This window comes from Moschus berezovskii, chromosome 1 (assembly GCF_049115385.1).
Source record: "Moschus berezovskii isolate FMDL1 chromosome 1, NW_MosBer_1.0, whole genome shotgun sequence".
NCBI lineage: Eukaryota > Metazoa > Chordata > Mammalia > Artiodactyla > Moschidae > Moschus > Moschus berezovskii.
This window is the reverse complement of record NC_142460.1, coordinates 6,484,418-6,510,369: the sequence shown is the minus strand read 5'-3', so window position 1 is coordinate 6,510,369 and position 25,952 is coordinate 6,484,418. Positions and strand designations below refer to the sequence as shown.

Here is a 25,952-nt window from a genome sequence, read left to right as displayed (position 1 = left end):
TGTATATGACTCTTTTTATTCTCTTGCTGACTTTAGTATTTTCTTATCTTTACTACTGCTATCTTAATTCTGATATGTTTTGGTGTGGGGTTGTTTATCTTATATGGAGCCCTCTATACTTCCTGTACGTGGCTATCTGTTTCCTTCCTCAGATTCAAGATATTTTCCACAATAACTTTGTCAAAAACAGTTGCCATCCCCTTCTCTGTGTCTTGTCCTTCTGGGATCCTTATAATGTGAATGTTTGTATGCTTAATGTTACCCCAAAAACCTCTTAAGCTGTTTTCATTTTTTAAAATTTGTGTTTCTTCTTCCTTCTCTTTTGACTGTACTTTGAGGCATGCAGGATCAAACCCATGCCCTCTGCAGTGGATGTGTGGAATCCTAACCATTGGACTGCTAGGGAATTCCCTAAAATTCGTGTCTCTTTTTACTGTTCTGATTAGGTGATTTCCATTATTCTATCTTCCAGATAAGTTATATTTTCTTCTGTATCACATAGTCTTCTAGTCATTCCTTTACTGTATTTTTATTTCACTTCTGATTGGGTCTTTTTATATACCAAACTAGGTCTCCTGCATTGCAGGCAGATTCTTTACCATCTGAGCCACTAGGGAAGCCCTTATATTTTCTACCTGCATGTGACATTTTTTCAGTAGGTCTTTTCTTTCCCTAATTCAGTTAACATTTTTATAACCAATGCCTTGAACTCTCTATCTGGAAAATTGTTTATTTATGCTTCATTATTTTTTTTTCTGGGATTTTTCTTGCTATTTCAGTTGAGAGTATTTTTCATTTTGGTTAACTTTCTCTGCCTCTGTCAATCAGGTTATACAGTTATGTACTATAGTCTTGATGTTCTTATGTGGGAGTATCCCTGTGTAGGCTATGTGTGCCCAATGTCTTAAATGGGAGGGCTGGAGTTCAGTTCAGTTCAGTTCAGTCGCTCAGTTGTGTCCGACTCTTTGCGACCCCATGAATCACAGCACGCCAGGCCTCCCTGTCCATCACCATCTCCCGGAGTTCATTCAAACTCATGTCCCCAGAGTCGGTGATGCCATCCAGCCATCTCATTCTCCGTCGTCCCCTTCTCCTCCCGCCCCCAACCTTTCCCAGCATCAGAGTCTTTTCCAGTGAGTCAACTCATTGCATGAAGTGGCCAAAGTATTGCAGTTTCAGCTTCAGCATCAGTCCCTCCAATGAACACCCAGGATTGATCTCCTTTAGAATGAACATAAATCACATTTTTCTTCAGAATGTGCTGGCATCGCTCACCTTGGTGTTGAGTGTGGCTGCAGATGAAGAGTCTAGAGGTACAGCTCGAGTGAGATGGACCTTCCACTATGTTCATTGACCATCACTGCACTACTGGGAGCAGGTCCTGATCCCAAGTTGCTGTGACAGAAGCCTTGAGGGTCTGGCCCAAGCTGGTTCTCTTCCCTTTAAGTGTATGTATTCCCTTCTCCCCACACCAGAATCCTTGCCCAGAGAGATGAAGTCCTGAAGCCCATGGGGCCTATGTGGGTTCTTATGTCATGTGGACTGCAGACCGAGGCCCCTAGCTATCTTCAGTGTGCTGCCTGTGCAGGTGCCTGTGATTGTTTCCTTCACTCTGCTTAGACTCAGCCTTGGGTGTAAGTTCACTTTGTCCCTCACAGGTAATCCCTGACACTAGACCTTCCGCCTGACCCCCTGAGCCACAGAGCAGGGCAGCTGGGACCCACAGAGCTTCTTGTAATGTATTGTGAGTGACTGCCATTGGAGTTCTGGGATACTTTGGTGTGCTGCTTGAATAAGTGCCAACAATGGCTATTGGCACCTCACCCAGGCTCTACCCTGGAACTGGGTCACTTGTGTCCCATGGTAGGTTCTTTTCCCTGGTTATGATTGCTCCAGACCCCATCTGCTACCTCCTTCTTTCCCTGCAAGGAGAGGCCAAATGTACCAGAAGGCTTCTATTGATCAATTACTGGGTCCACCCCAATATTGATGCTGCTCTGTGAGCCAAGTCAGGGCATAGCCCTCTTGATACCATCTCTGAGAAACATAATGGTTTACAAGGCAAAGAGGTTTGCTTCCTCCAAGGAAAACTGCTATTGAAGGGTTGGGGTGGAGGGTGGGGTAGTGGTTAGGGATTCCTGGTAGATGAGCAAAAACCATTTTCTTGCATGGAAAGAAAAAAAGGAACCCTGAACAGATAAAAAGAAAGTAGTAATTGTTATCTGTTGGGACCATTATCCACGGCAGAATGGCAATGGTTGCTGTTTCCTAAGATGGAATGAAATTACTTAGCATAATTGCTTCTGAAGACATAGCTCTTGTTGCTCACTTAAAAGACTCATGACAGAGTTAGAAAAAAATGATCCATGATTAGACTTTCAGAGTGGGCAGGGTTCCTAACTGTGTGGCATTCCCAGTATGCTTCCAGGCAGGACAGGTGTTTATGAAGCTTCTATTGAGTGCAAAGTCATTAACCAGAACTTATGATTTAATGGTTACTTCATCCTTAGGACTGCTAGAAGTGCCTTTGTTCTGCTATTGCCCTGTATCATAGTTATTAAGTGGTGTATATAGTTAGGTATTATTTTACAGAATTAAGAAAGAAAAGATCTTTGTGATTCTAGTGTATACTTCAACACTAGCTGATAAGATGCTGTGATGCTGATTTAGGCATTGATGGTCCTCTGGTGTATGTTTAGAAGAACATAATCACAGGGATCAAAGTAACAGCTTAGATGAGGGGTAACAATTGTAAAGTAGACCTAACTCTTCAAATAGGATTCCACACTTGCTTTCAGGGGCTGTCACTTTCCACTTCCCCAGCGTTGAAAATCATACATGGGAAGTGACAAATAAACGTGACAGTAGAGGCATCTATACAACATGGAGTGCTTTGTGAGGGGAGGGAGTGTAGTGAGCAATTCCTGGGGCCTTGGGGGAGCCGGGTGTGGTTCTGGGCAGCACAAAACTTCTCGTCATCGTCCCAGGTGCAGCCAAGCCCCTCTTACAGGGACTCATGATATAGGACACTTGGCACTTCTAACTTCTTTTTAGCACTATCACCTATATCCAGAAAATTAATCTGTGCAGCAATCCTATCCTATTACCCCCATTTTACAGTTGAAGGACACATTTGGCTCAAGGTTGTGCAGGAAGGTGGTAGAGCCTGGACTCTGCCAGGTGTTTGTCTTGTAAAATTTCTAACAGAAAAGTTGAGAGAACAGCTGGCAGGCCCAATCTGGCCACGGTCGTTGACTTATATATTGTCTCTGGCTACTTTCGTGGTATAAGAGTTGATCTGAGCAGTTCCCACAAAGACCATTTCAACCTGAAAAGCTGAAAATATTTCCTACCAGTCCTGTCTTGAAAGGTTGTACACCTGAGTTTTACTCTTTTCTGTTGACCTACCTTTTGATATATTACATGTAATATATTACACCAGGGAAGATGGGGATTTCCCTGGTGGTCCAGTGGCTAAGACTCTAAACTCCCAATGTAGGGGGGTTCAGGTTCAATCCTTGATTAGGGAACTAGATCCCACATGTGCCGACCAAAGAGTACATGTGCCACAGCTAAAGATCTCGCACGTGGCAAAGAAGATCCCATGTGTTGCAGCTAAGACCGGGTGCCACCAAATGAATAAATATTAAAAAAAAAAACTTTTGAACTGATTCAGCATATAAACAATCTGTGCAAATGGACATTTATAAAGAACTATTTACTCATTAACCTCAGATATGCAGATGATACCACCCTTATGGCAGAAAGTGAAGAGGAACTAAAAAGCCTCTTGATGAAAGTGAAAGAGGAGAGTGAAAAAGTTGGCTTAAAGCTCATCATTCAGAAAACTAAGATCATGGCATCTGCTCCCATCACTTCATGGGACATAGATGGGGAAACAGTGGAAATAGTGTCAGACTTTATTTTTTTGGGCTCCAAAATCACTGCAGATGCTGATTGCAATCATGAAATTAAAAGATGCTTACTCCTTGGAAGGGAAGTTATGACCAACCTAGACGGCATATTAAAAAGCAGAGACATTACTTTGCCAACCAAGGTCTGTCTAGTCAAGGCTATGGTTTTTCCCATGGTCATGTATGGATGTGAGAGTTGGACTGTGAAGAAAGCTGATCGCTGAAGAACTGATGCTTTTGAACTGTGGTGCTGGAGAAGACTCTTGAGAGTCCCTTGGACTGCAAGGAGATCCAACCAGTCCATTCTAAAGGAGACCAGTCCTGGGTGTTCATTGGAAGGACTGATGCTGAGGCTGAAACTCCAATACTTTGGCCACCTCATGCCAAGAGTTGACTCATTGGAAAAGACCCTGATGCTGGGAGGGATTGAGGGCAGGAGGAGAAGGGGACGGCAAAGGATGAGATGGCTGGATGGCATCACCGACTTGATGCACATGAGTTTGGGTGAACTCCGGGAGTTGACGATGAACAGGGAAGCCTGGTGTGCTGTGATTCATGGGGTCGCAAATAGTCGACATGACTGAGTGACTGAACTGAACTGATTTATTCATTTATTGACTTCTGTTTATTATTTATCATCCATCCCACTTTTCCTCCCCTGAGATCACAGACGACATCGCAAAAGGCTTCACAAAATTAGCAGCCATTTCCCAGTGAGAACTTGAAAGGGATACTTTGATTCTTTTTTCTTTCTTTTGTCTGCGTAGGGATATTTGTGACAGTGTAAGTGTCTGGTGAATCTGGGATAGCAATATAAATGGACCCATGGGTGGAGCTGTGAGTGAGCTCACCATTGCATAACTTTTTTCTTGGAAACAAACTCTCCATGAGGGCCCTTAGCATCCAAGGGCAGAAGGACCAAGTACACAGGGGTCTCTGTTCCTTCTTCTGGGCTTTTGGGGGCTTTGGATCCCCCCTAGTCGGTTCTCACCCACCCTGGGCAGCAGGCATTCAGGAGGATCTTTTCCCCTCCTCTCTGCTCACTCAGTTTCTTGGCCTGGATTCTGGACAGGGCCATGACGCCAATTTTCATCACTCCATATGTGGTATCGGGCCAGCCCTCCTTCCTGTGCACCCCATTCTTTGTGTCTTCCACAAACTTGTTCATGAGCCCCACCAGCTCCTCCTCTGTGATGGTCTCACTCCTCAGTTTCTGCTGCAGTTTTTGGTGTGCAGGTTTTAAAAGCTGCAAAGCTCATTCTGCTTGACACATGCACCACTCTGCCTAAAACATAACACAAATCTTTGCCTAGAATGGTGAGCACAAACATGATGAATACCCAGTTTGCTGGGGTGTTGGACCTCAAACTTCCATTTGATGGCCAATTACCAATTTCTGTGAAATTAGTTAAGACTGCTTATACAATAAGCAGAAGTACATGAAACAGCCTGGTAGCCTGTCATAGCCATGCTGTCTAGGATGATAGCAGAGAAAGAAATGTTCCAATGGGGAAGTCAGTGTCCAGATTTACTGGTGCCTGGAGGGTCTAAGCACAGGCAGTGACGTTGTCTCTTAGCTCACTTGTCCCAGATGCCTTAAGGTGAAGCTACATGCTGTTAAGACCACTCCTGCTTGAAACTTGACAAGGTCAAGCAGAAGCCCTGGGAATATCTATGGGATATGGTCATAGGACGTGGTGATGAACTGAACCTGCTGAACATGGCCAGGCGCGGGGTGTGCAGGGCCTTTTCAAGTAGAGTTGACCAGGCTGGGGGCCAGTAGTGGTGGGATTACATGGGATGGGGTGTCTGTCACAGTCAGAAAAGCCAAAGACTGTGTTCCAGGGTCCAGTGCTGTGACTACTTGAGAAGGAGGCCCTGCCCCTTTCCCTCCCTCCTAGGAGGGGCCAGATGTTCCAGAAGGTTCCTAACGACCACTCCTGACTGCACCCCTTCCTGGTGCAGCATCCTGAGCCAAACCGAGACACATCCCTCTTTTGATCCCACCTCTGAGATACACTGTGGTTTGCAGGGTGGAGTGGTGAGCTTCCTCCAAACAGAACTGCTTGGTGAATGGTCATTAGGGGACTAGGGATTTCTGGCAGAGGAATAAAAATCATTAGCGGTGCTGCATGCGTGCACGTGTAGGTCTCCAAAAAGAGGAAGGAGTACAGTTATTATCTTGTGCTGGGTCCATCAAACCCGCAGAATCAGCATGGTTGCTTCTTCCTAAGATGCAATGAAATTACTTAGGGTAACTGTTTCAAACTGTGGTGTTGGAGAAGACTCTTGAGAGTCCCTTGGACAACAAGGAGATCAAACCAGTCCATCCTAGAGGAAATCAACCCTGAATATTCATTGGAAGGACTGATGCTGAAGTTGTAGCTCTGATACTTTGGTCACCTGATGCAAAGAGCTGACTTATTGGACAAGACTCTGATGGTGGGAAAGACTGAAGGCAAGAGGAGAAGTGGGCGACAGAGGATGAGAAGGTTGGATGGCATCACTGACTCAAAGGACATGAGTCTGAGCAAGCTCCAGGAGATCGTGAAGGACAGGGAGCCTGGTGTGCTGCAGTCCATGGGATCACAAAGAGTTGGACATGACTGAGCAACTGAAAAACAGCAACAATTACTTATGAGGACATAGCTCTGCTTGCTGTCTTGATAGAAACTCAGCTTGTTAAAGACTTTGGTCCTGTGATTAGACTTTCTTTGTGGGCAGGCTATCTGACTCTGGAATTCAGTGTGTCCCATATAGAAGGGTTGTTTATGAACCTCTTACTGTGTTCAGGGCCATTGACAGAAATGTTGTTTTTAAAAGTTGCATATCCCTAGGTTTGTTGAAAATGTGTATGTTTTGATTTGTCTTAGGTCACAGTTAACAACTGGTTTATCACGTGGGCTTTATTTTTCTGGAACTAAGGGTGCATGATCTGGAGAAGGCAATGGCAAGCCACTCCAGTACTCTTGCCTAGAAAATCCCATGGATGGAGGAGCCTGGTAGGCTGCAGTCCGTGGGGTCGCTAAGGGTTGGGGACACGACTGAGCGACTTCACTTTCACTTTTCACTTTCCACTTTCACACATTGGAGAAGGAAATGGCAACCCACTCCAGTGTTCTTGCCTGGAGAATCCCAGGGAAGGGGGAGCCTGGTGGGCTTCCGTCTATGGGGTCACACAGAGTCGGACACGACTGAAGTGACTTAGCAGCAGCAGCAGCAGCAGGGTGCATGATCATTGTGATTCCACTATCCATTTCCAAACTAGCAGGTGTGATGCTGACTGTTGACCTAGACATTGATGATCCTCTGCTGTCATATAGTGTGGGGTGCGGGGAGAGGAGGAAAATAACAGACTAGTTGAAGGCCTACAGTTGTGAAGTCAACCTGACTCTTCAGGAAGGGCTCTGTTGCCCCTTCAGGGGCTGTTGCTTCCCCAGGGCTGACAGTCAGCGGTGGAAAGAGACAGGTAACCATGACAGTAGGGGCATCTGTACCACATGGAGCTTCTGTGAAGAGGGGATGTGGTGGATAGTCTTTGGGGCCTTGGGGAGCCAGATATGGTGTTGGGAAGTGTCAGGGGACATTCAACTTTAAGGGATCCAATATGTTATTCTCTTCTTTTGTGTGCCGTTTCTCAAGGACTCTATTCCTTATCAGTTCCTAGAAAAGAGGAACGAGCAAAGCTGCACACAGTTCTTAAGACTGAGATCATGAGAAAGGACACCTGCTTGGATTCCTTTCAGTGACTCCCTTCAGTGACCTTTTGCTTTAAGGTAATCTATTCAGTTATGCTCCTCTTACTCAGGATATGGAATGCTTTCTGGCCCTTTAAAGATGTTATTTGCTTGGCTTTGTTTCTGCTCAATTTTTTTACTGTCTGAAGCTGCCTTGTATGAAGATATATAAATGTGCATTTCTGCAAATAAAGCACCCTTGTTTCACTCGAGACTTGGGTCCCCTGCGTCCCTCTTCTCATTGACTCCAGTCCCCAGGTCCTGGTCTACAAAGACCGTGACAGGGAAGCAGGAAGCTGCCCTGGGTGTAACTGGGCCCCTCTTTCAGGGATTCATGATATAGGATATTTGGTGCTTCCAATGTATTTTCAGCACTGTCACCTATATCCAGACAATTAACCTTTACAGTACCACAATCCTATGACAGTTCTCCTCATTTTACAATTGAGGGGATACAGCAGATGTGGGATTTTGCTCAAGGTCACACAGAAAAGGTGCAGAGCCAGGCTTTTTTTGGTTCAAGATGTTTATCTTGAAAGATTTTAAGTAGAAAGTTGAAAGCATAATAAAGTGGATACCCAGGTGTCCTCCCAACTAGGTTTGACTGTTATGACTATGTTACTCTAGTGATGTGTTCCACTTCTGTGTATAGTTTGAAGAACCATGCTGGTGCTGCAGACCTCCTGACACCTCATCCCACAAAAATGACACATTTACCCTGAGGAGATTTGACAGTGACCTCTCATACCACTCATACCCATCCATTCTCAATTTTCCCCATGTCTCAGATTCTTGTAGGATGTTATCTTTCATACCAGCGCCCCCTCACATTTCACATTTACCTTGTTTCTTTTCCCAATGAGTTTGGCGTTTACAGGCACCAGAGAAGATGTTTTCCCCTCATGGTGTGGTCCATGTCATGCTAGAGCCTGGTCAGCTAAAGCCGGCAGACCCAATATGGCCATGCTTGTCGGCTTCTATATTGTCTCTGGCTACTTTCATGGTGAAAGAGAGGAGGTAAACAGTTCTCGTTGTGCAAAGAGTCGGACACGACTGAGCGACTGAACTGAACTGAACTGAAACAGTTCTCACAGAGACCACTTGAACCTGAAAAGTATTTCCCATCTGGCCCTGTTGATGACAATTCTTACCCCAAGTACTACTCTCACTTTCTTTGACCTATATTTTGGTCTATTAGACTTCTGAACTTATTTGACATATAATCAGTTGGAATAAATGGACATTTATAAAGAACCATGTATTCATCTATTGATGTTTATTCATTATTTGTCATCCATTCTTCTTTTATTCCCTGGGGTCACATAAGAAATCACAAAAGATCTCACAGAATAGTAGCCACTTCAAAGTGGCTTTGAAATTTACATAGAGGTAGGCATGTTTGATTTTTTACATGGGGAGATATTTTGAACACTGTGTTTTCTTAGTCTAATTGGGACAGGTAAAGTGGGGCCTTTGGGTAGAACTGCGGCATGAACTGCCATTTTGCAACTTTTTTCTCATGGACATACTGTCCATGAGGCCCCTCGGCATCCGAGGGCAGAAGGGCCAAGTACACGGGGGTCTCTGCTCCTTCTTCTAGGCTTTTGGGGGCTTTGGATCCCCCCATGTCGGTTCTCACCCACCCTGGGCAGCAGGCATTCAGGAGGATCTTGTCCCCTCCTCTCTGCTCACTCAGTTTCCTGGCTTGGATTCTGGACAGGGCCGTGACACCAATTTTCGTCACTCCATATATATTATCATCTGGCCAGCCCTCCTTCCTGTGCACCCCGTTCTTCGTGTCTTCCACAAACTTGTTCATGAGCCCCACCAGCTCCTCTTCCGTGATTGTCTCACTTCTCAATTTCTGCTGCAGTTCAGGGCTGCAGCTTTCAAGAGCTTTGAAGCCCCATCCGCTAGACATGTTCACCACTCTGCCTAAAATGCAACACAAACCATTACCTGGGAAGGTATGTATGAGAAAAATGAATACCCAATTTGCTGAGATGTTGGACTCGATTCCCACTGGAGAGCCAGTTACCAGTTTCCTATGAGATGTAGGGGGTCTGGGTATCACAGGCAGGTGGGCCTAGATCTTGTCAGAAACACTGCAGTTTGGGCTCAGTCAGACTTACCTTGGGGTTTCATTAGAGGCAGGAGTTCTGTGCATATATCCCGGGTCCCAAAAAAATTTGTTTTCATGGTCATTTCTGCCTTAATTGGAATTGGCATGGGATCAGTAACTTTTAGGGCAGGAAAAAACCAAAACAAAACAGGATTAATAAATATAAGCCATATGGTAAAGATGCTTACTTGATACAGTATTTTTTCCTGTGAAATCTGGTTTAGTCTAAGTGGTGTGTGGATTTAGTGAACAGTATCGTGCCAGTGGGAATTTTGCTGTTTGATGTGTGCTCAGTCACTTAGTCCTGTCTGGCTCCTTGCGACCCCATGAACTGCAGCCCCCCAGACTCCTCTGCCTATGGGATTTTCCAGGCAAGAATACTGGAGTGGGTTGCCATTTCCTTCTCCAGGGAAGAAGTCGGTTACAGTTTGATAATGCCTGTATTTATGTAAGATGGCATCATCAGGGGAGGCTGAATGAAGACAGATCACACAATCTCTCACTGTACCAACTCTTTACAATTTTTTATTGGTTTCAAAGCAAGTTAAAGATTTACGCAACTGGTCCAAAGTTCAATGAAATCGGTACTGCAAAAATCTTGGGCGTTGTCCTTAACACTGATATCAGAGCTATTGCAAAGCTTTATTGCTGGAAAAGCTTGTAATCGCGGAGGACCTGCTCTCCCTGTGACCTTCGGCCTGTGCTCCATCCCTAGGGAGGGGGTTCTAGATCCCACAGCGGAGGTTCAGGCGATAGCCCCACCCCGCCCGTCTGGCTCCCCTCACAGTGGCTGTAACCCCCAAGCTCCCACCCACTTACTCTTGAAGGCTATGGCTGCGTTGTTGATCAGCACGTCCAGGCCCCCGTACTCCTTGCGCAGGAAGTCGCGCAGGGCGCGGATGCTCTGCAGGTCAGTGACGTCCAGCTGGTGGAAACGGGGGCTCAGGCCCTCGGCCTGCAGCTGCTGCACGGCCGCCTGACCCCGCGCCTCGTCCCGCGCCGTGAGCACCACGTCCCCCTGGAACTGCTGGCACAGGTCGCGCACGATGGCGAAGCCCAGGCCCTTGTTGGCTCCGGTGACCAGCGCCACGCGGGTGGAGGACATGGCCGGTGTGCAGGGCCCTTTGGAGTAGAGCTAACAAGGCTGGAGACCGACGGGGTGGCGCGGCGTGGGACGTGGAGACCCTGGAGACCGACGGGGTGGCGCGGCGTGGGACGTGGAGACCCTGGAGACCAGCGGGGTGGGGCAGCAAGTGATGTGCAGACCCGTCAATCCCAGAGGCAAAGACCTGTGTCCTCAGATCCAGTGCAGTGACTAGTTGAGAAGGAGGAGTCCCTGCCTCCTTCTCACCGCTTAAGGAGGGATCAAATGTTCCATCAGGTTACTAAACACCACTCCTGGCTCCACCTCTTTCCTCGTACTGTATTCTCAGTCAAGCCAGGGCACAGCCCTGTTTTTTTCTTTAAACTTTTTATTTTATGTTGGCGCATAGGGCTTCCCTGGTGGTTCAAACAGTAAAGAATCTGCCTACAGTGCTGGAGACCCGAATTTGACCCCTGGCTTCGGAAGATACCCTGGAGAAGGGAGTGGCTACCCATCCAGTGTTCTTGCCTACAGAATCCCATGGACAGAGAAGCCTCGTGTGCTGCCGTCCACAAGGTGGCAAAAACTTTAAACAAAACTAGCAGCCACCTCCCAGTGAGAACTTGATAGGGATACTTTGATTCTTTCTTCTTTCTTTTGTCTGTGTAGGGATATTTGGGATAGGAACCTGGGATAGGAACCTGGGATAGGAACATAATCAGACCCATGGGTACAGCTGTGAGTGAGCGCACACACAACTTTTCTCTCGAAAACAAACTGACTGTGGACCCCCTCGGCATCCGAGGGCAAAAGAGCCAAGGGGTCTCTGCTCCTTCTTTTGGGGTTCTTAAGGCTTTGTGTCTGCCCCAACCGTTGTTAGTTCTCACCCACTCTGGGCAGCAGGCATTCAGGAGGATCTTGTCTCCTCCTCTCTGCCCACTCAGTTTCCTGGCTTGAATTCCTGACAGGAACGTGACGCCGATTTTCATTACTTCATTTATATTATCCGGCCCGCCCTCCTTCCTGTGCACCCCATTCTTTGAGTCTTCCACACACTTGTTCATGAGCCCCACCAGCTCTTCCTCCATGATGGGCTCACTTCAAAACTTCTGCTGCAGTTCAGGGCTGTATTTCTTTAGAGAGCTGACACTGACAAAGCTGGATACATTTACCACTCTGCCTAAAATACACCACAGATCAGTACATAGAAAGGCAAGCATGAGAAGGATGAATACCCAACTGGGGACAGGACTGACCTCTTGAAAGAGGACATTAGGGAAGGAAGAGAATGTATTTTGGGAGGGGGTTCCTCAGTGAGTTTTATCTTTTATTATTATAAGTAACAACGTGTTGTTTCTTATGTTTTTAAATTAAACTACATGTAAAATTGGTGATGTACAGGGAGGCCTGGTGTGCTGTGATTCATGGGGTCGCAGAGAGTCGGACACGACTGAGCGACTGAACTGAACTGAATTATTTTAGAAATTACAGGAATGAACTATTTCACTCAAACTCAATAAATAAGTAATGACCAGAGCAAGAAGTCTGTGAACCTATTACCCAACACGACTTGTGAAAATTATTTTCAAAACTCAACTATTTAAAGTCTCTGGAAATGGTCCCAAGACTGGAAATGGTGTACAGCAAATGAAGAAACATTTTTTTCCAGACTATCTCCAATAACTCAGGTGAGAACAGAGAGAATCTAGTTCAACCATGACTGCTCCTTCTTTTCCTCCTTTCTAACCTTAACAATGGAAATTTCACTCTGCGATGGTGCATCTGAGACACAGGGCTCCCTCTCTGCCAAGGGGCTGTGGTATCTTCGCATGATGGGGATGACATCAGCGTTTCTCATCCTGTTCCTCAACTACCTGCTGCAGAGGTTCAGTTCCTGGCAAGTGTATCTAGGAGGTTAGGACTTCCTTCTCCAATCCAGCCCTCACTTGTGGGACCAAAGCTGTACCTTGGGCTGGGCATCCTGAGAATGCTGAAGCCTAGACTGCCCTTGTTTGTGAGGCAGAAGTAACATGCAAAGGGAAGTAACATGCTTGGAAGACTGGGGTGACAGTTCCCCTACCCCCCAGCTCCTAACATAGGAGTGCCATTAAAAGAGAAGTGAGAGGGTAACAGGTAGGAGGGTAATGATAAAGGAAAGAAATAGTATGGACCTAACAGAAGCAGAAGATATTAAGGAGAGGTGACAAGAACACACAGAAGAACTGTACCAAAAAGATCTTCACAACCCAGATAATCACGATGGTGTGATCACTCACCTAGGGCCAGACATTCTGGAATGTGAAGTCAAGTGGGCCTTAGGTAGAATCACTAGGAACAAAGCTAGTGGAGGTGATGGAATTCCAGTTGAGCTATTTCAAATCCTAATAGATGATGCTGTGAAAGTATTGCACTCAATATGCCAGCAAATGTGGAAAACTCAGCAGTGGTCACAGGACTGGAAGAGGTCAGTTTTCATGCCAATCCCACATAAAGGCAATGCCAAAGAGTGTTCAAACTACCACACAATTGCACTCATCTCACACACTAGTAAAGTCATGCTCAAAATTCTCCAAGCCAGGCTTTAACAGTATGTGAACCGTGAACTTCCAGATGTTCAAGCTGGTTTTAGAAAAGGCAGAGGCACCAGAGATCAAATTGCCAACATCTGCTGGATCATCAAAAAAGCAAGAGAGTTCCAGAAAAACCTCTATTTCTGCTTTATTGACTATGCCAAAGCCTTTGACTGTGTGGATCACAACAAACTGTAGAAAATTCTGAAAGAGATGGGAATACCAGACCACCTGACCTGCCTCTTGAGAAACCTGTATGCAGGTCAGGAAGCAACAGAACTGGACATGGAACAACAGACTGATTCCAAATTGGGAAAGGAGTACATCAAGGCTGTATATTGTTACCCTTTGTATTTAATTTCTATGCAGAGTACATCATGAGGAACGCTGGGCTGGATGAAGCACAAGCTGGAATCAGGATTGCTGGGAGAAATATCAATAACCTCAGATATGCAGATGACACTACCCTTATGGCAGAAAGTGAAGAGGAACTAAAGAGCCTCTTGATGAAAGTGAAAGAGGAGAGTGAAAATGTTGGCTTAAAGCTCAACATTCAGAAAACTAAGATCATGGCGTTCCTATCACTTCATAGCAAATAGATGGAGAAACAGTGGAAACAGTGGTGGTTTAGTCGCTAAGTCGTGTCCGATTCTTGGGATCCCATGGACTGTAGCCTGTCAGGCTCCTCTGTCTATGGGATTCTCCAGGCAAGAATACTGGAGTGGGTTGTCATTTCCTTCTCCAGGGGATCTTCCCAACCCAGGAATTGAACCCGGGTCTCCTGCATTGCAGGCAGATGATTTACCAAGTGAGCTATGAGGGAAGCCCCACTGAGGAAACAGTGGCAGACTTTATTTTCTTGGGCTCAAAAATTACTGCAGATGGTTACTGCAGTCATGAAATTAAAAGATGCTTACTCCTTGGGAGAAAAGTTATGACCAACCTAGACAGAATATTAAAAAGCAGAGACATTACTTTGCCAATAAAGGTCCATCTAGTCAAGGCTATGGTTTTTCTGGTAGTCATGTGTAGATGTGAGAGTTGGACTATAAAGAAAGCTGAGTGCCGAAGAATTGATGCTTTTGAACTGTGGTGTTGGAGAAAACTCTTGACAGTCCCTTGGACTGCAAGGAGATCCAACCAATCCATCCTAAAGGAAATCAGTCCTGAATATTCATTGGAAGGATTGATGCTGAAGCTGAAACTCCAATACTTTGGCCACTTGATGCGATGAACTGACTCATTTGAAAAGACCCTGATGCTGGGAAAGATTGAAGGCAGGAGGAGAAGGGGACGACAGAGGATGAGATGGTTGGATTGCATCACCGACTCAATGGACATGAGTTTGAGTAAACTCTGGGAGCTGGTGATGGACAGGAAGGCCTGGTGTGCTGCAGTCCATGGGATTGCAGAGAGTCAGACACGACTGAGGGACTGAACTGAACTGAACAGGTAGAAAGGCCAGCAGTCCCCAAGTGGTAAGAGGAAACAAACTGCAAGTGGCAGATGGTTTTTTTTTTTCCTTCTCTACACAAAATTAAAAGAGGCATCTTTTAATTCTGTGTTGAGGACACCTGGTTCTGCCTTGAGGTAACCAATGTGTTTTTTTATGGAAATATTTTTCTTAAGCTGTGTTAATGAAACTATGTATTTGCTTTGGAATTTGCCTTTCTTCAAATGGTGCCGCCTTCAAATGGGGCAGGGGTGGGGGAGGCGGGGCAGGGGGTGGCCTGGGGGGCCAGGGGGATGACACACCTCAAGCGATCCTATCTCAAAACTTCATACTGTGGGTTAGGGCCCTGGTGAAACTCCCACAGCCTTGAGGCATCTCTCTTATCTGACTGACAGCTTGCTAAGAGACAAAACACCTTGTGGAAAAACTAGCAAGAGAGCACTCTTTCTATTCCCTTCTGAGTCTATGTCAGAAGCTTTCACTATCTCTATTATACTTTAACAAGACTTTGCTACATAAGAAGCTCCAAGTCTCAAGCCTCGTCTCTGACCCTGAATTGAAATCCTCTCCTGGGGAGGTCACGAATCCAGACATAACACAGGGCTTGCAGCAGCAACCTTTCAGAAGTGTCACCATCCCTGCCCCCACCTTCAGACCTGTGGCTTAGAGATTTAGCACAAGAAAGGGGAAAAGATAGGACATGAAAACCAAGAGGTCCAAAGTTCCTCCAAAAGGATGTGATTTCATTTGAATCAGAGTGTGGGGGCTTTCCAGGTGGCTCTAGTGGTAAAGAAAGCGCCTGCCAAAGCAGGAGACACTAGAGTCTCGGCTTTGATACATGAGTGGGGAAGATCCCCTGCAGGAGGGCATGGCAAACCACTTCAGTATTCAAGCCTAGAGCATCCGTGGATGGTGGTAAAAAAAAAAGACCTAATTGGAGGGACACCATTGTATTCATGAGTTGATAGATTCAGGTAAAATGTCAATTGTTCTTATAATGCTGTATGATTTAATTCAATTTCAATCAAAATCTCAGTGAATTTTTTTTGTACATACAGACTAACATTCTAAAATTTATGTGCAATGGCAAAAGAACTAGAATAGCCAAAATATTTTTGGAAAAGAGAAACATTCAAGAATTATGATACTATCTTTTCTGACCACAATGCAGTAAGATTAGATGTCGATTACAGGAGAAAAACTATTAAAAATTCCAACATATGGAGGCTGAACAACACACTGCTGAATAACCATATGCTGAATATGCATAGAAACGAATGAAAATGAAAACACAACAACCCAAAACCTGTTCAGTTCAGTTCAGTTCAGTCGCTCAGTCGTGTCTGACTCTCCGCGACCCTGTGGAACACTGTAAAAGCAGTGTTAAGGGGAAGGTTCACAGCAATACAGGCATACCTCAAGAAACAAGAAAAAAGTCAACTAAATAACCTAACTCTACACCTAAAGCAACTAGAAAAGGAAGAAATGAAGAACCCCAGGGTTAGCAGAAGGAAAGAAATCTTAAAAATTAGGGCAGAAATAAATGCAAAAGAAACAAAAGAGACCATAGCAAAAATCAACAAAACCAAAAGCTGGTTCTTTGAGAGGGTAAATAAAATTGATAAACCACTAGCCAGACTCATCAAGAAACAAAGGGAGAAAAACCAAATCAATGAAATTAGAAATGAAAATGGAGAGATCACAACAGATAACACAGAAATACAAAGGATCATAAGAGACTACTATCAGCAATTATATGCCAATAAAATGGACAACTTGGAAGAAATGGACAAATTCTTAGAAAAGTACAACTTTCCAAAACTGAACCAGAAAGAAATAGAAAATCTTAACGAACTCATTACAAGCACAGAAATTGAAACTGTAATCAGAAATCTTCCAGCAAACAAAAGCCCAGGTCCAGGTGGCTTCACAGCTGAATTCTACCAAAAATTTAGAGAAGAGCTAACACCTATCCTTTGGCATAGTCAATGAAGCAGTCCATTCTAGAGGAGATCAATCCTGGGTGTTCATTGGAAGGACTGATGCTAAAACTGAAACTCCAATACTTTGGCCACCTCATGCGATGAGTTGACTCACTGGAAAAGACTCTGATGCTGGGAGGGATTGGGGGTGGGAGGAGATGGGGACGACAGAGAATGAGATGGCTGTATGGCATCACCAGCTCGATGGACATGAGTTTGAGTGAACTCCGGGAGTTGGTGATGTACAGGGAGGCCTGGTGTGCTGTGATTCATGGGGTCGCAAAGAGTCGGACACGACTGAGCGACTGAACTGAACACCTATCCTACTCAAACTCTTCCAGAAAATTGCAGAGGAAGGTAAACTTCCAAACTCATTCTATGAGGCCAGCATCACCCTAATACCAAAACCTGACAAAGATGCCACAAAAAAAGAAAACTACAGGCCAATATCACTGATGAACACAGATGTAAAAATCCTTAACAAAATTCTAGCAATCAGAATCCAACAACACATTAAAAAAATCACACATCATGACCAAGTGGGCTTTATCCCAGGGATGCAAGGATTCTTCAATATCCGCAAATCAATCAATGTAATATACCACATTAACAAAATGAAAAATAAAAACCATATGATTATCTCAATAGATGCAGAGAAAGCCTTTGACAAAATTCAACATCCATTTATGATAAAAACCCTCTAGAAGTTGGGAATAGAAGGAACATTCCTCAACATAATAAAAGCTATATATGACAAACCCATAGCAAATATTATCCTCAATGGTGAAAAATTGAAAGCATTTCCCCTAAAGTCAGAACAAGACAAGGGTGCCCACTCTCACCACTACTATTCAATATAGTTTTGGAAGTTTTGGCCACAGCAATCAGAGCAGAAAAAGACATAAATAGGAATCCAAATTGGAAAAGAGGAAGTAAAACTCTCAATGTTTGCAGAAAACCCTAAAGACTCTACCAGAAAATTACTAGAGCTAATCAATGAATATAGTAAAGTTGCAGGATATAAAATCAACACACAGAAATCCCTTGCATTCCTATACACTAATAATGAGAAAATAGAGAAATTAAGGAAACAATTCCATTCACCGTTGCAATGAAAAGAATAAAATACTTAGGAATATATCTACCTAAAGAAACAAAAGACATATATAGAAAGCTATGAAACACTGGTGAAAGAAATCAGAGAGAACACTAATAGATGGAGAAATATACCATGTTCGTGGATTGGAAGAATAAATATTGTGAAAATGAGTACATTACCCAAAGTAATTTATAGGTTTAATGCAATCCCTATCAAGCTACCAATGGTATTTTTCACAGAGCTAGAGCAAATAATTTCACAATTTGTATGGAAACACAAAAAACCTTGAATAGCCAAAGCAATCTTGAGAAAGAAAAATGGAACTGGGGGAATCAACCTGCTAGATTTCAGGCTCTACTACAAAGCCACAGTGATCAAGACAGTATGGTACTGGCATAAAGACAGAAATATAGATCAATGGAACAAAATAGAAAGCCCAGAGATAAATCCATGCACCTATGGACACCTTATCTTTGACAAAGGAGGAAAGAATATTCAGTGGAGAAAAGACAATTTCTTTAGCAAGTGGTGCTGGGAAAACTGGTCAGCCACTTGTAAAAGAATGAAACTAGAACACTCCCTAACACCGTACACAAAAATAAACTCAAAATGGATTAAAGATCTAAATGTAAGACCAGAAACTATAAAACTCCTAGAGGAGAACATAGGCAAAACACTCTCCGACATAAATCACAGCAGGATCCTCCATGACCCACCTCCCAGAATATTGGAAATAAAAGTAAAAATAAACAAATGGGACATCATTAAAATTAAAAGCTTCTGCACAGCAAAGGAAACTATAAGCAAGGTGAAAAGACAGCCTTCAGAATGGGAGAAAATAATAGCAAATGAAGCAACTGACAAAGAATTAATCTCAAAAATATACAAGCAACTCCTGCAGCTCAATTCCAGAAAAATAAATGACCCAATCAAAAAATGGGCCAAAGAACTAAACAGACATTTCTCCAAAGAAGACATACAGATGGCTAACAAACACATGAAAAGATGCTCAACATCACTCATAATCAGAGAAATGCAAATCAAAGCCACAATGAGGTACCATTTCACTCCAGTCAGAATGGCTGCTATCCAAAAGTCTGCTAGCAATAAATGCTGGAGAGGGTGTGGAGAAAAGGAAACCCCCTTACACTGTTGGTGGGAATACAAACTAGTACAACCACTATGGAGAACAGTGTGGAGATTCCTTAAAAAACTGGAAATAGAACTGCCAAACGATGCAGCAATTCCACTCCTGGGCATACACACTGAGGAAACCAGAATTGAAAGAGACACATGTACTCCAACGTTCATCGCAGCAATGTTTATAATAGCCAGGACATGGAAGCAACCTAGATGTCCATCTGCAGACGAATGGATAAGAAAGCTGTGGTACATACACACGATGGAGTATTACTCAGCAATTAAAAAGAATACATTTGAATAAGTTCTAATGAGGTGGATGAAACTGGAGTCTATTATACACAGTGAAGTAAGCCAGAAAGAAAAATACCAATACAATATACTAACGCATATATATGGAATTTAGAAAGATGGTAATGATAACCCTGTATATGAGACAGCAAAAGAGACACAAATGTATAGAACAGTCTTTTGGACTCTGTGGGAGAGGGCGAGGCTGGGATGATTTGGGAGAATGGCATTGAAACATGTATATTATCATATGTGAAGCGAATTGCCAGTCCAGGTTCGATGCATGAGGGTGCTCGGGGCTGGTGCACTGGGATGACCCAGAGGGATGGGATGGGGAGGGAGGTGGGAGGGGGGTAAAAGATGGGGGACACATGTATACCCGGGGCAGATTCATGTCAATGTATGGCAGAACCACCACAATAATGTAAAGTAATTAGCCTCCAATTAAAATAAATAAATTAAAATAAAACCTGATTATCATTAAAGAAAAAAAGAATTATAATGCTAGAATAATCTTGACATGGTACACAATCAGATAGAGGCACACCTCTGAAAAATATCAGTTCAGTTCAGTCGCTCGGTCGTGTCCAACTCTTTGTGACCCCATGAATCATATCATGCCAGGCCTCCCTGCCCATCACCAACTCCCAGAGTTCATCCAAACTCATGTCCATCGAGTAGGTGATGCCATCCAGCCATCTCATCCTCTGTCATCTCCTTCTCCTCCTGCCCCCAATCCCTCCCAGCATCAGGGTCTTTTCCAATGAGTCAACTCTTTGCATGAGGTGGCCAAAAAGTTTCAGCCTCAGCATCAGTCCTTCCAATGAACACCCAGGACTGGTCTCCTTTAGGATGGACTGGTTGGATCTCCTTGCAGTCCAAGGGACTCACAAGAGTCTTCTCCAGCACCACAGTTCAAAAGCGTCAATTCTTTGGCGATCAGCCTTCTTCACAGTCCAACTCTCACATCCATACATGACCAATGTAATAAATATATTCACCAATCTATAAAATGCTAATATACAAGACAGTTCATAGTTACCAAAGAAAAATAAGATATATGCTTTTAATAAAAAGATATAAGAAATGACAAATAAAGTGATGAATACAAAAATATAAGAAAGGTTTATAACAAATTAAAGAGAATTTTATGACAAATGGATGTAACTCATTGCCCTGAACTTTCTTTTTCTTCCTTCTTACATGTCTCGATCAATACAAATTCTTCTTTTATATGGGTCACACCTCTCTGAGGTGAAACTACACGACATGTTATAACCCACCTGTTAGCTTACTTTGGAATAATGAAAACACCTAATTCTATAAAAACAGACAATGGCCCTGCCTATATTTCTAAGCAGTTCAAACAATTTTTACATTCATTCTCTATTAAACAGATTACAGACATTCTTTATAACCCACAAACACAAAACATAATTAAACAAACACATTACACACTGAAACTACAAATAAAAAATTGAATAAGGGGGAATACACAGGGACACTTTTATCTTCCTTATCCAGAGCAGACTTTACTAGATTCCAACGCAATATATTCTTTAAGCCTATAACTATTGTTAATATAGCTTTATTTCTGTTTCCAGTCTGTAGGATTCTTAAAATAACATCAGCTTCAATGCCTGTTTCACAATACAAAACAAAACAACATAAAAAAGACACCATTTGCCAAATAAGTTATTTGTTCCTAAGCACATCAAAACTGCAAAATATTCACCTTCTTTTCAGGTCTGTCTTGAAAGTATAACCATTTTCCTGACACACTGAACAGAGAGATTCAACAGCTGCCAGGCTGCATTTCTTTTCCGGGGACAAAGTCAGGTATTTGGATGTGAGCAGCATTTCATTTGTCAAGTTATTCTGCATCAGCTTTTCAGTAATTTCACTTAGGAAAAAATGGTTGAATGTTTGCTTCTAATCCTTTGCCCCAGATAACACAAATCACTTAAAACACAGTCAGATCCCATTTCTTTTTATATCAGAAAAAATGTATGTACTGAATGAAGAAGAAATCAACCCATTATTTCAAAACCACAGCCAAATTTTCATGGTTAGTCAGTGATAACAGCAAGGCTATGGTGCCTAATGGGAGTTAGGACAAGCTTGCTGACTGACACATTACTTGATTGGAGCTGATGAACTCTATGTTAGACAAACTGTGCCGACACCTGGGCCTAATGAAAAAATATTTTTTAAATGGGTGTATATGTCTACAAAGGCTTGTTTTAGGCCAATGACTGACCCATCTGTTAAACATGAGGCACAAACTGTATCAACCAGAAAAACCTGCCTCTAACAACATCAGTGTTATCAGTTCCAAGATACCCAAAGACCAGGAAGTTAACTTAAACCAAAAAGGATCTGTTTACTTTCAGTTTCAGTTCAGTTGCTCAGTTGTGTCCGACCCTTTGCGACCCCATGAATCACAGCACGCCAGGCCTCCCTGTCCATCACCAACTCCCGGAGTTCACTCAAACTCATGTCCCTTGAGTCGGTGATGCCATCCAGCCATCTCATTCTCTGTCGTCCCCTTCTCCTCCCACCCCCAACCCCTCCCAGCATCAGAGTATTTTCCAGTGAGTCAACTCTTCACATGAGGTGGCCAAAGTATTGGAGTTTCAGCTTCAGCATCAGTCCTTCCAATGAACACCCAGGACTGATCTCCTTTAGAATGGACTGGTTGGATCTCCTTGCAGTCCAGGGGACTCTCAAGAGTCTTCTCCAACACCACAGTTGAAAAGCATCAATTCTTCGGCGATCAGCTTTCTTCACAGTCCAGCTCTCACATCCAAACATGACCACGGGAAAAACCATAGCCTTGACTAGATGGACCTTGGTTGGCAAAGTAATGTCTCTGCTTTTTAATACACTATCTAGGTTGGTCATAACTTTCCTTCCAAGGAACAAGCGTCTTTTAATTTCATGGCTGCAGTCAGCATCTGCAGTTATTTTGGAGCCCCAAAAAATAAAGTCTGACACTGTTTCCACTGTTTCTCCATCTATTTCCCATGAAGTGATGGGACCAGATGCCATGATCTTTGTTTTCTGAATGTTGAGCTTCAAGCCAACTTTTTCACTCTCCTCTTTCACTTTCATCAAGAGGCTTTTCAGTTCCTCTTCACTTTCTGCCATAAGGGTGGTGTCATCTGCATATCTGAGGTTATTGATATTTCTCCCAGCAATCTTGATTCCAGCTCGTGCTTCTTCCAGCCCAGCGTTCCTCATGATGTACTCTGCATACAAGGTAAATAAGCAGGGTGACAATATACAACCTTACGTACTCCTTTTCCTATTTGGAACCAGTCTGTTGTTCCATGTCCAGTTCTAACTGTTGCTTCCTGACCTGCATACAGGTTTCTCAAGAGGCAGGTCAGGTGGTCTGGTATTCCCATCTCTTTCAGAATTTTCTACAGTTTGTTGTGATCGACACAGTCAAAGGCTTTGGCATAGTCAATGAAGCAGAAATAGATGTTTTTCTGGAACTCTCTTGCTTTCTCCATGATCCAGCGGATGTTGGCAATTTGATCTCTGGTGCCTCTGCCTTTTCTAAAACCTGCTTGAACATCTGGGAGTTCACGGTTCACATATTGCTGAAGCCTGGCTTGGAGAATTTTGAGCAAGACTTTGTTAGCGTGTGAGATGAGTGCAATTGTGCGGTAGTTTGATCATTCTTTGGCATTGCCTTTCTTTGGGATTGGAATGAAGACTGACCTTTTCCAGTCCTGTGGCCACTGCTGAGTTTTCCAAATTTGCTGGCATTTTGAGTGCAGGATCTGCTAAATGACAATAAGTGGGCAGGGAAGGTGACCTCCAGGTGCCTGGTGGGTGGATGAGGGGATCAGTGACCAATATGACTCGGGGAAACGATGAGTCTTTGGAAATATTTATTTTAGATGGAGGATTCAGGGGAGGAAGGGGGAAATCTGGAGAGGATGGAGAGGTAAGAAGACAGAATGTGTGCCCGGAACTCTGGGAATTTTCTAGGCAGTTGACAGACTGTGGTGGAGGTGGGGATGTGTGTGCTAATGAACTTGTGGTGGTACAGGCTCCACTAGCCTGAGTAAGAGGGGGACAGGGGAGAGAAGGTCTTGGAAGGACTCCTGAGGGAACACCCCCTGTGATGGGCACAGGGCAAGTCAAGGGCCTCTTGGAGGAGGAAACCTCTGAGCTTAGGTGGGAAAGAGAAGAAAGAGGCAGACATGCACAAAGCAGGTGGACAGACAGCACCAGGGACCTGGGCACTGTGTGCAGGGACCTCAGGGTGCAGGACACCCGGCTGGGTGGAGACAAGGGTGGAGGCCAGTGAGGCTGAGCAGGAGTGGTAGGGGGCCTGCAGATGAGACCAGAGTCGGGGGGCCCGGATCTTGCCAGAAGCACTGCAGTCTGGGCTCCAATCAGACTCACCTCAGGGCTTCATTAGAGGCAGGAGCTCTGTGCACACATCTCTGGAGCAAAAGAAGTTTATTATTTAGTCACTTCTGCTTGAATATGAAACGCTGTGGTATCAGCAGCTTTCAGGAGCAAAGGAAAGCGGCGTGAATAAATAGTACTCGTGGTGGTATTCCATAAGAGGATATAAACAATAGTAAAATTGATAGTATTATGCCAGTGTGAATTTCCCAGTTTGAGAATGCCTTATAGTTTTCTAATAAGATGGCACCACTGGGGGAGGCTGCACCAAGGGTGAGGACTTGGGACCTCTGGATCATTTTGCCGTCTTGTGGTTTCTGTGAGATTGTATTAGAAAATAACCCAGCTGCCCAAAGTTCAATCAGAAAGTGGCTGCGGGACTACCTGGAAAAGGGGCCCAGGATTCTGAGCCAGAGGAACACAAAGTTCCCTCTGGCGAGAGCGCATATTCCCAGATACTTACCTTTGAAGGCAATGCCCTTGTGGGCCCCGGTGACCAGCGTCATGCGGGTGTTGGATGACATAGCCGAGGGCAGTGGCGCTCCAGGCGCTTGGGTGGAGAGCGGAACTGACCCAAAGTCACCGGCGGCATGCGCTGCAGAGGCCGGTCCACAGTCAGAGAAGCCAGGAAGAACTGGGTTCTAGGCTCCGGCGTTGTGACTTGTAGAGAGAGAGGCTCCGGTCCCCAGTTTTCCCTCCTTAGGAGGCGCAGTCTGTTTCTGAAGGTCTTGAAACATCGTATCCCGCGCGTACCCCTCCCCGCATTGCGCCCACTGTTGATGCGGCCTCTGAGGCACATCTGAGCCAAGCGGTGGTCTGCTGGCATGGAGAGGGGGTTTTCCCAGAGCAAAGCCAGACGGTGGTGAGTCGAAATGGTCTGAAGATTTTCAGCAGTTTGAATGAAGAAACTCGTGTAGGAGAAACCCCAAAGGAGAAAAACAAGTGCTGACAATTATCTTGGGCATGCGCCTCTCATCCACTGCAAAAGGAGGATGCTTGCTTTTCTCTTGAATACAGTGAAATGATTTCGACATGGTACCTGCTTCTCAGGACCTAGATTCACTTCCTTGCTTCAGAGAAACTCAAGACAGGGAATGAGAGAGAGAAGGTCCCAGGAGCAGGTTTCTAAGTGTGGGCCGGGAACCGAGCTCTGTGGGATCCCAGTGCGCCCCCACGTGGGCGAGAGTGTTTATGAAACTCTCCTTGTGTGCCAAGCCTCTTGCCTCCATGTTTTATCTTGCATAACTCCTATGGGTGCTAAGTGTGTGATTTTAGTTTTGTCCAAGGAGGATACATACATGTTTTTTGTGTTTTAGTCTCAGTGAAACCTGTGCTCACAAAGGTCAACTGAAAATGAATCAGTCTCCAAAGTGTGTATGGGGTGGACAAGCAGAACCCTCTCACCCACCTTCTTTAGTGTAATTTCAGTGCATTTAATCCAAGTGTGTTTGATTAGTGACTTTCAGATTTATGCAGAGCTGCGATCTCATCATGACTCAGCTTTCCCCAAGCACAGCTTGGCTGAGCTGCCTAGAATGGAGGCAAAGAGTGAGAAGATGCAAGGAATGTTTACTAAAGACTTAGAAGAACTCAGAAGGAACAAACAGGTGAATTAATACATGAGAAGGAATCAGTAGCAGAATAACAGAGGCAGAGGAATGGATAAATGACCCAGAGGATAGAACGGTGGAAATCCCACTGCCTCAGAACAGAAGATAGAGGAAAGGTTGGAAAGAAACGAAGACAGCCTAAGAGACCTCTGAGACAACATTAAACACATCAACATTCGCATTATAGGGGTCCCAGGAGGAGAAGAAAGAGAGAAAGGACCTGATAAAATATTTGAAGAGCTAATAGCTGAAAGCTTCCTGAACGTGAGAAAGCAAATAGTCAACCAAGTCCAGGAAGTGCAGTGTCCCAGGAAGGAGGAACACACTGAGACACATAGTAATCAAACTGACAAAAATTAAAGGCAGAGATAAAATATTAAAAGCAGCAAGAGAAAAATGACAAATAACATAGAAGGGAACTCCCATCAGGCTATCAACTGATTTCTCAACAGAAACTCTACAAGCCAGAAGGGAATGGCCTGATAAATTTAAAGTGATGAAAGGGAAGCACTTACAACCAAG

The 25,952-nt window shown here is 44.3% G+C and overlaps 1 protein-coding gene and 1 pseudogene across 1 annotated transcript; both read right to left on the bottom strand.

Annotated features, from left to right (window-relative positions):
• Positions 1-9,092: 9,092 nt before the first annotated feature.
• LOC129552260 (carbonyl reductase [NADPH] 1-like) lies at positions 9,093-10,878 on the bottom strand. The gene is made up of 3 exons (XM_088828998.1): positions 10,593-10,878; positions 9,784-9,900; positions 9,093-9,586 (listed from the first exon to the last, which is right to left on the bottom strand). The coding sequence occupies exons 1-3, from the start codon at positions 10,876-10,878 to the stop codon at positions 9,093-9,095; spliced, it is 897 nt and encodes a 298-aa protein (XP_088685124.1).
• Positions 10,879-10,908: 30 nt separating this feature from the next.
• On the bottom strand, positions 10,909-24,646 carry LOC129552255 (carbonyl reductase [NADPH] 1-like; annotated as a pseudogene).
• Positions 24,647-25,952: the final 1,306 nt, after the last annotated feature.

Bases quoted from the DNA above. Each gene is read 5' to 3' on its own strand.
- LOC129552260 (XM_088828998.1), bottom strand. From the start codon at position 10,878: ATGTCCTCCACCCGCGTGGCGCTGGTCACCGGAGCCAACAAGGGCCTG. The intron at 9,901-10,592 runs GTAAGTGGGTGG...GGTTTTTTCCTG, and splicing joins CGCAGCCATAGCCTTCAAGA to CCCTAAAAGTTACTGATCCC. The intron at 9,587-9,783 runs GTAAGTCTGACT...GTTGCATTTTAG, and splicing joins GCCTCTAATGAAACCCCAAG to GCAGAGTGGTGAACATGTCT.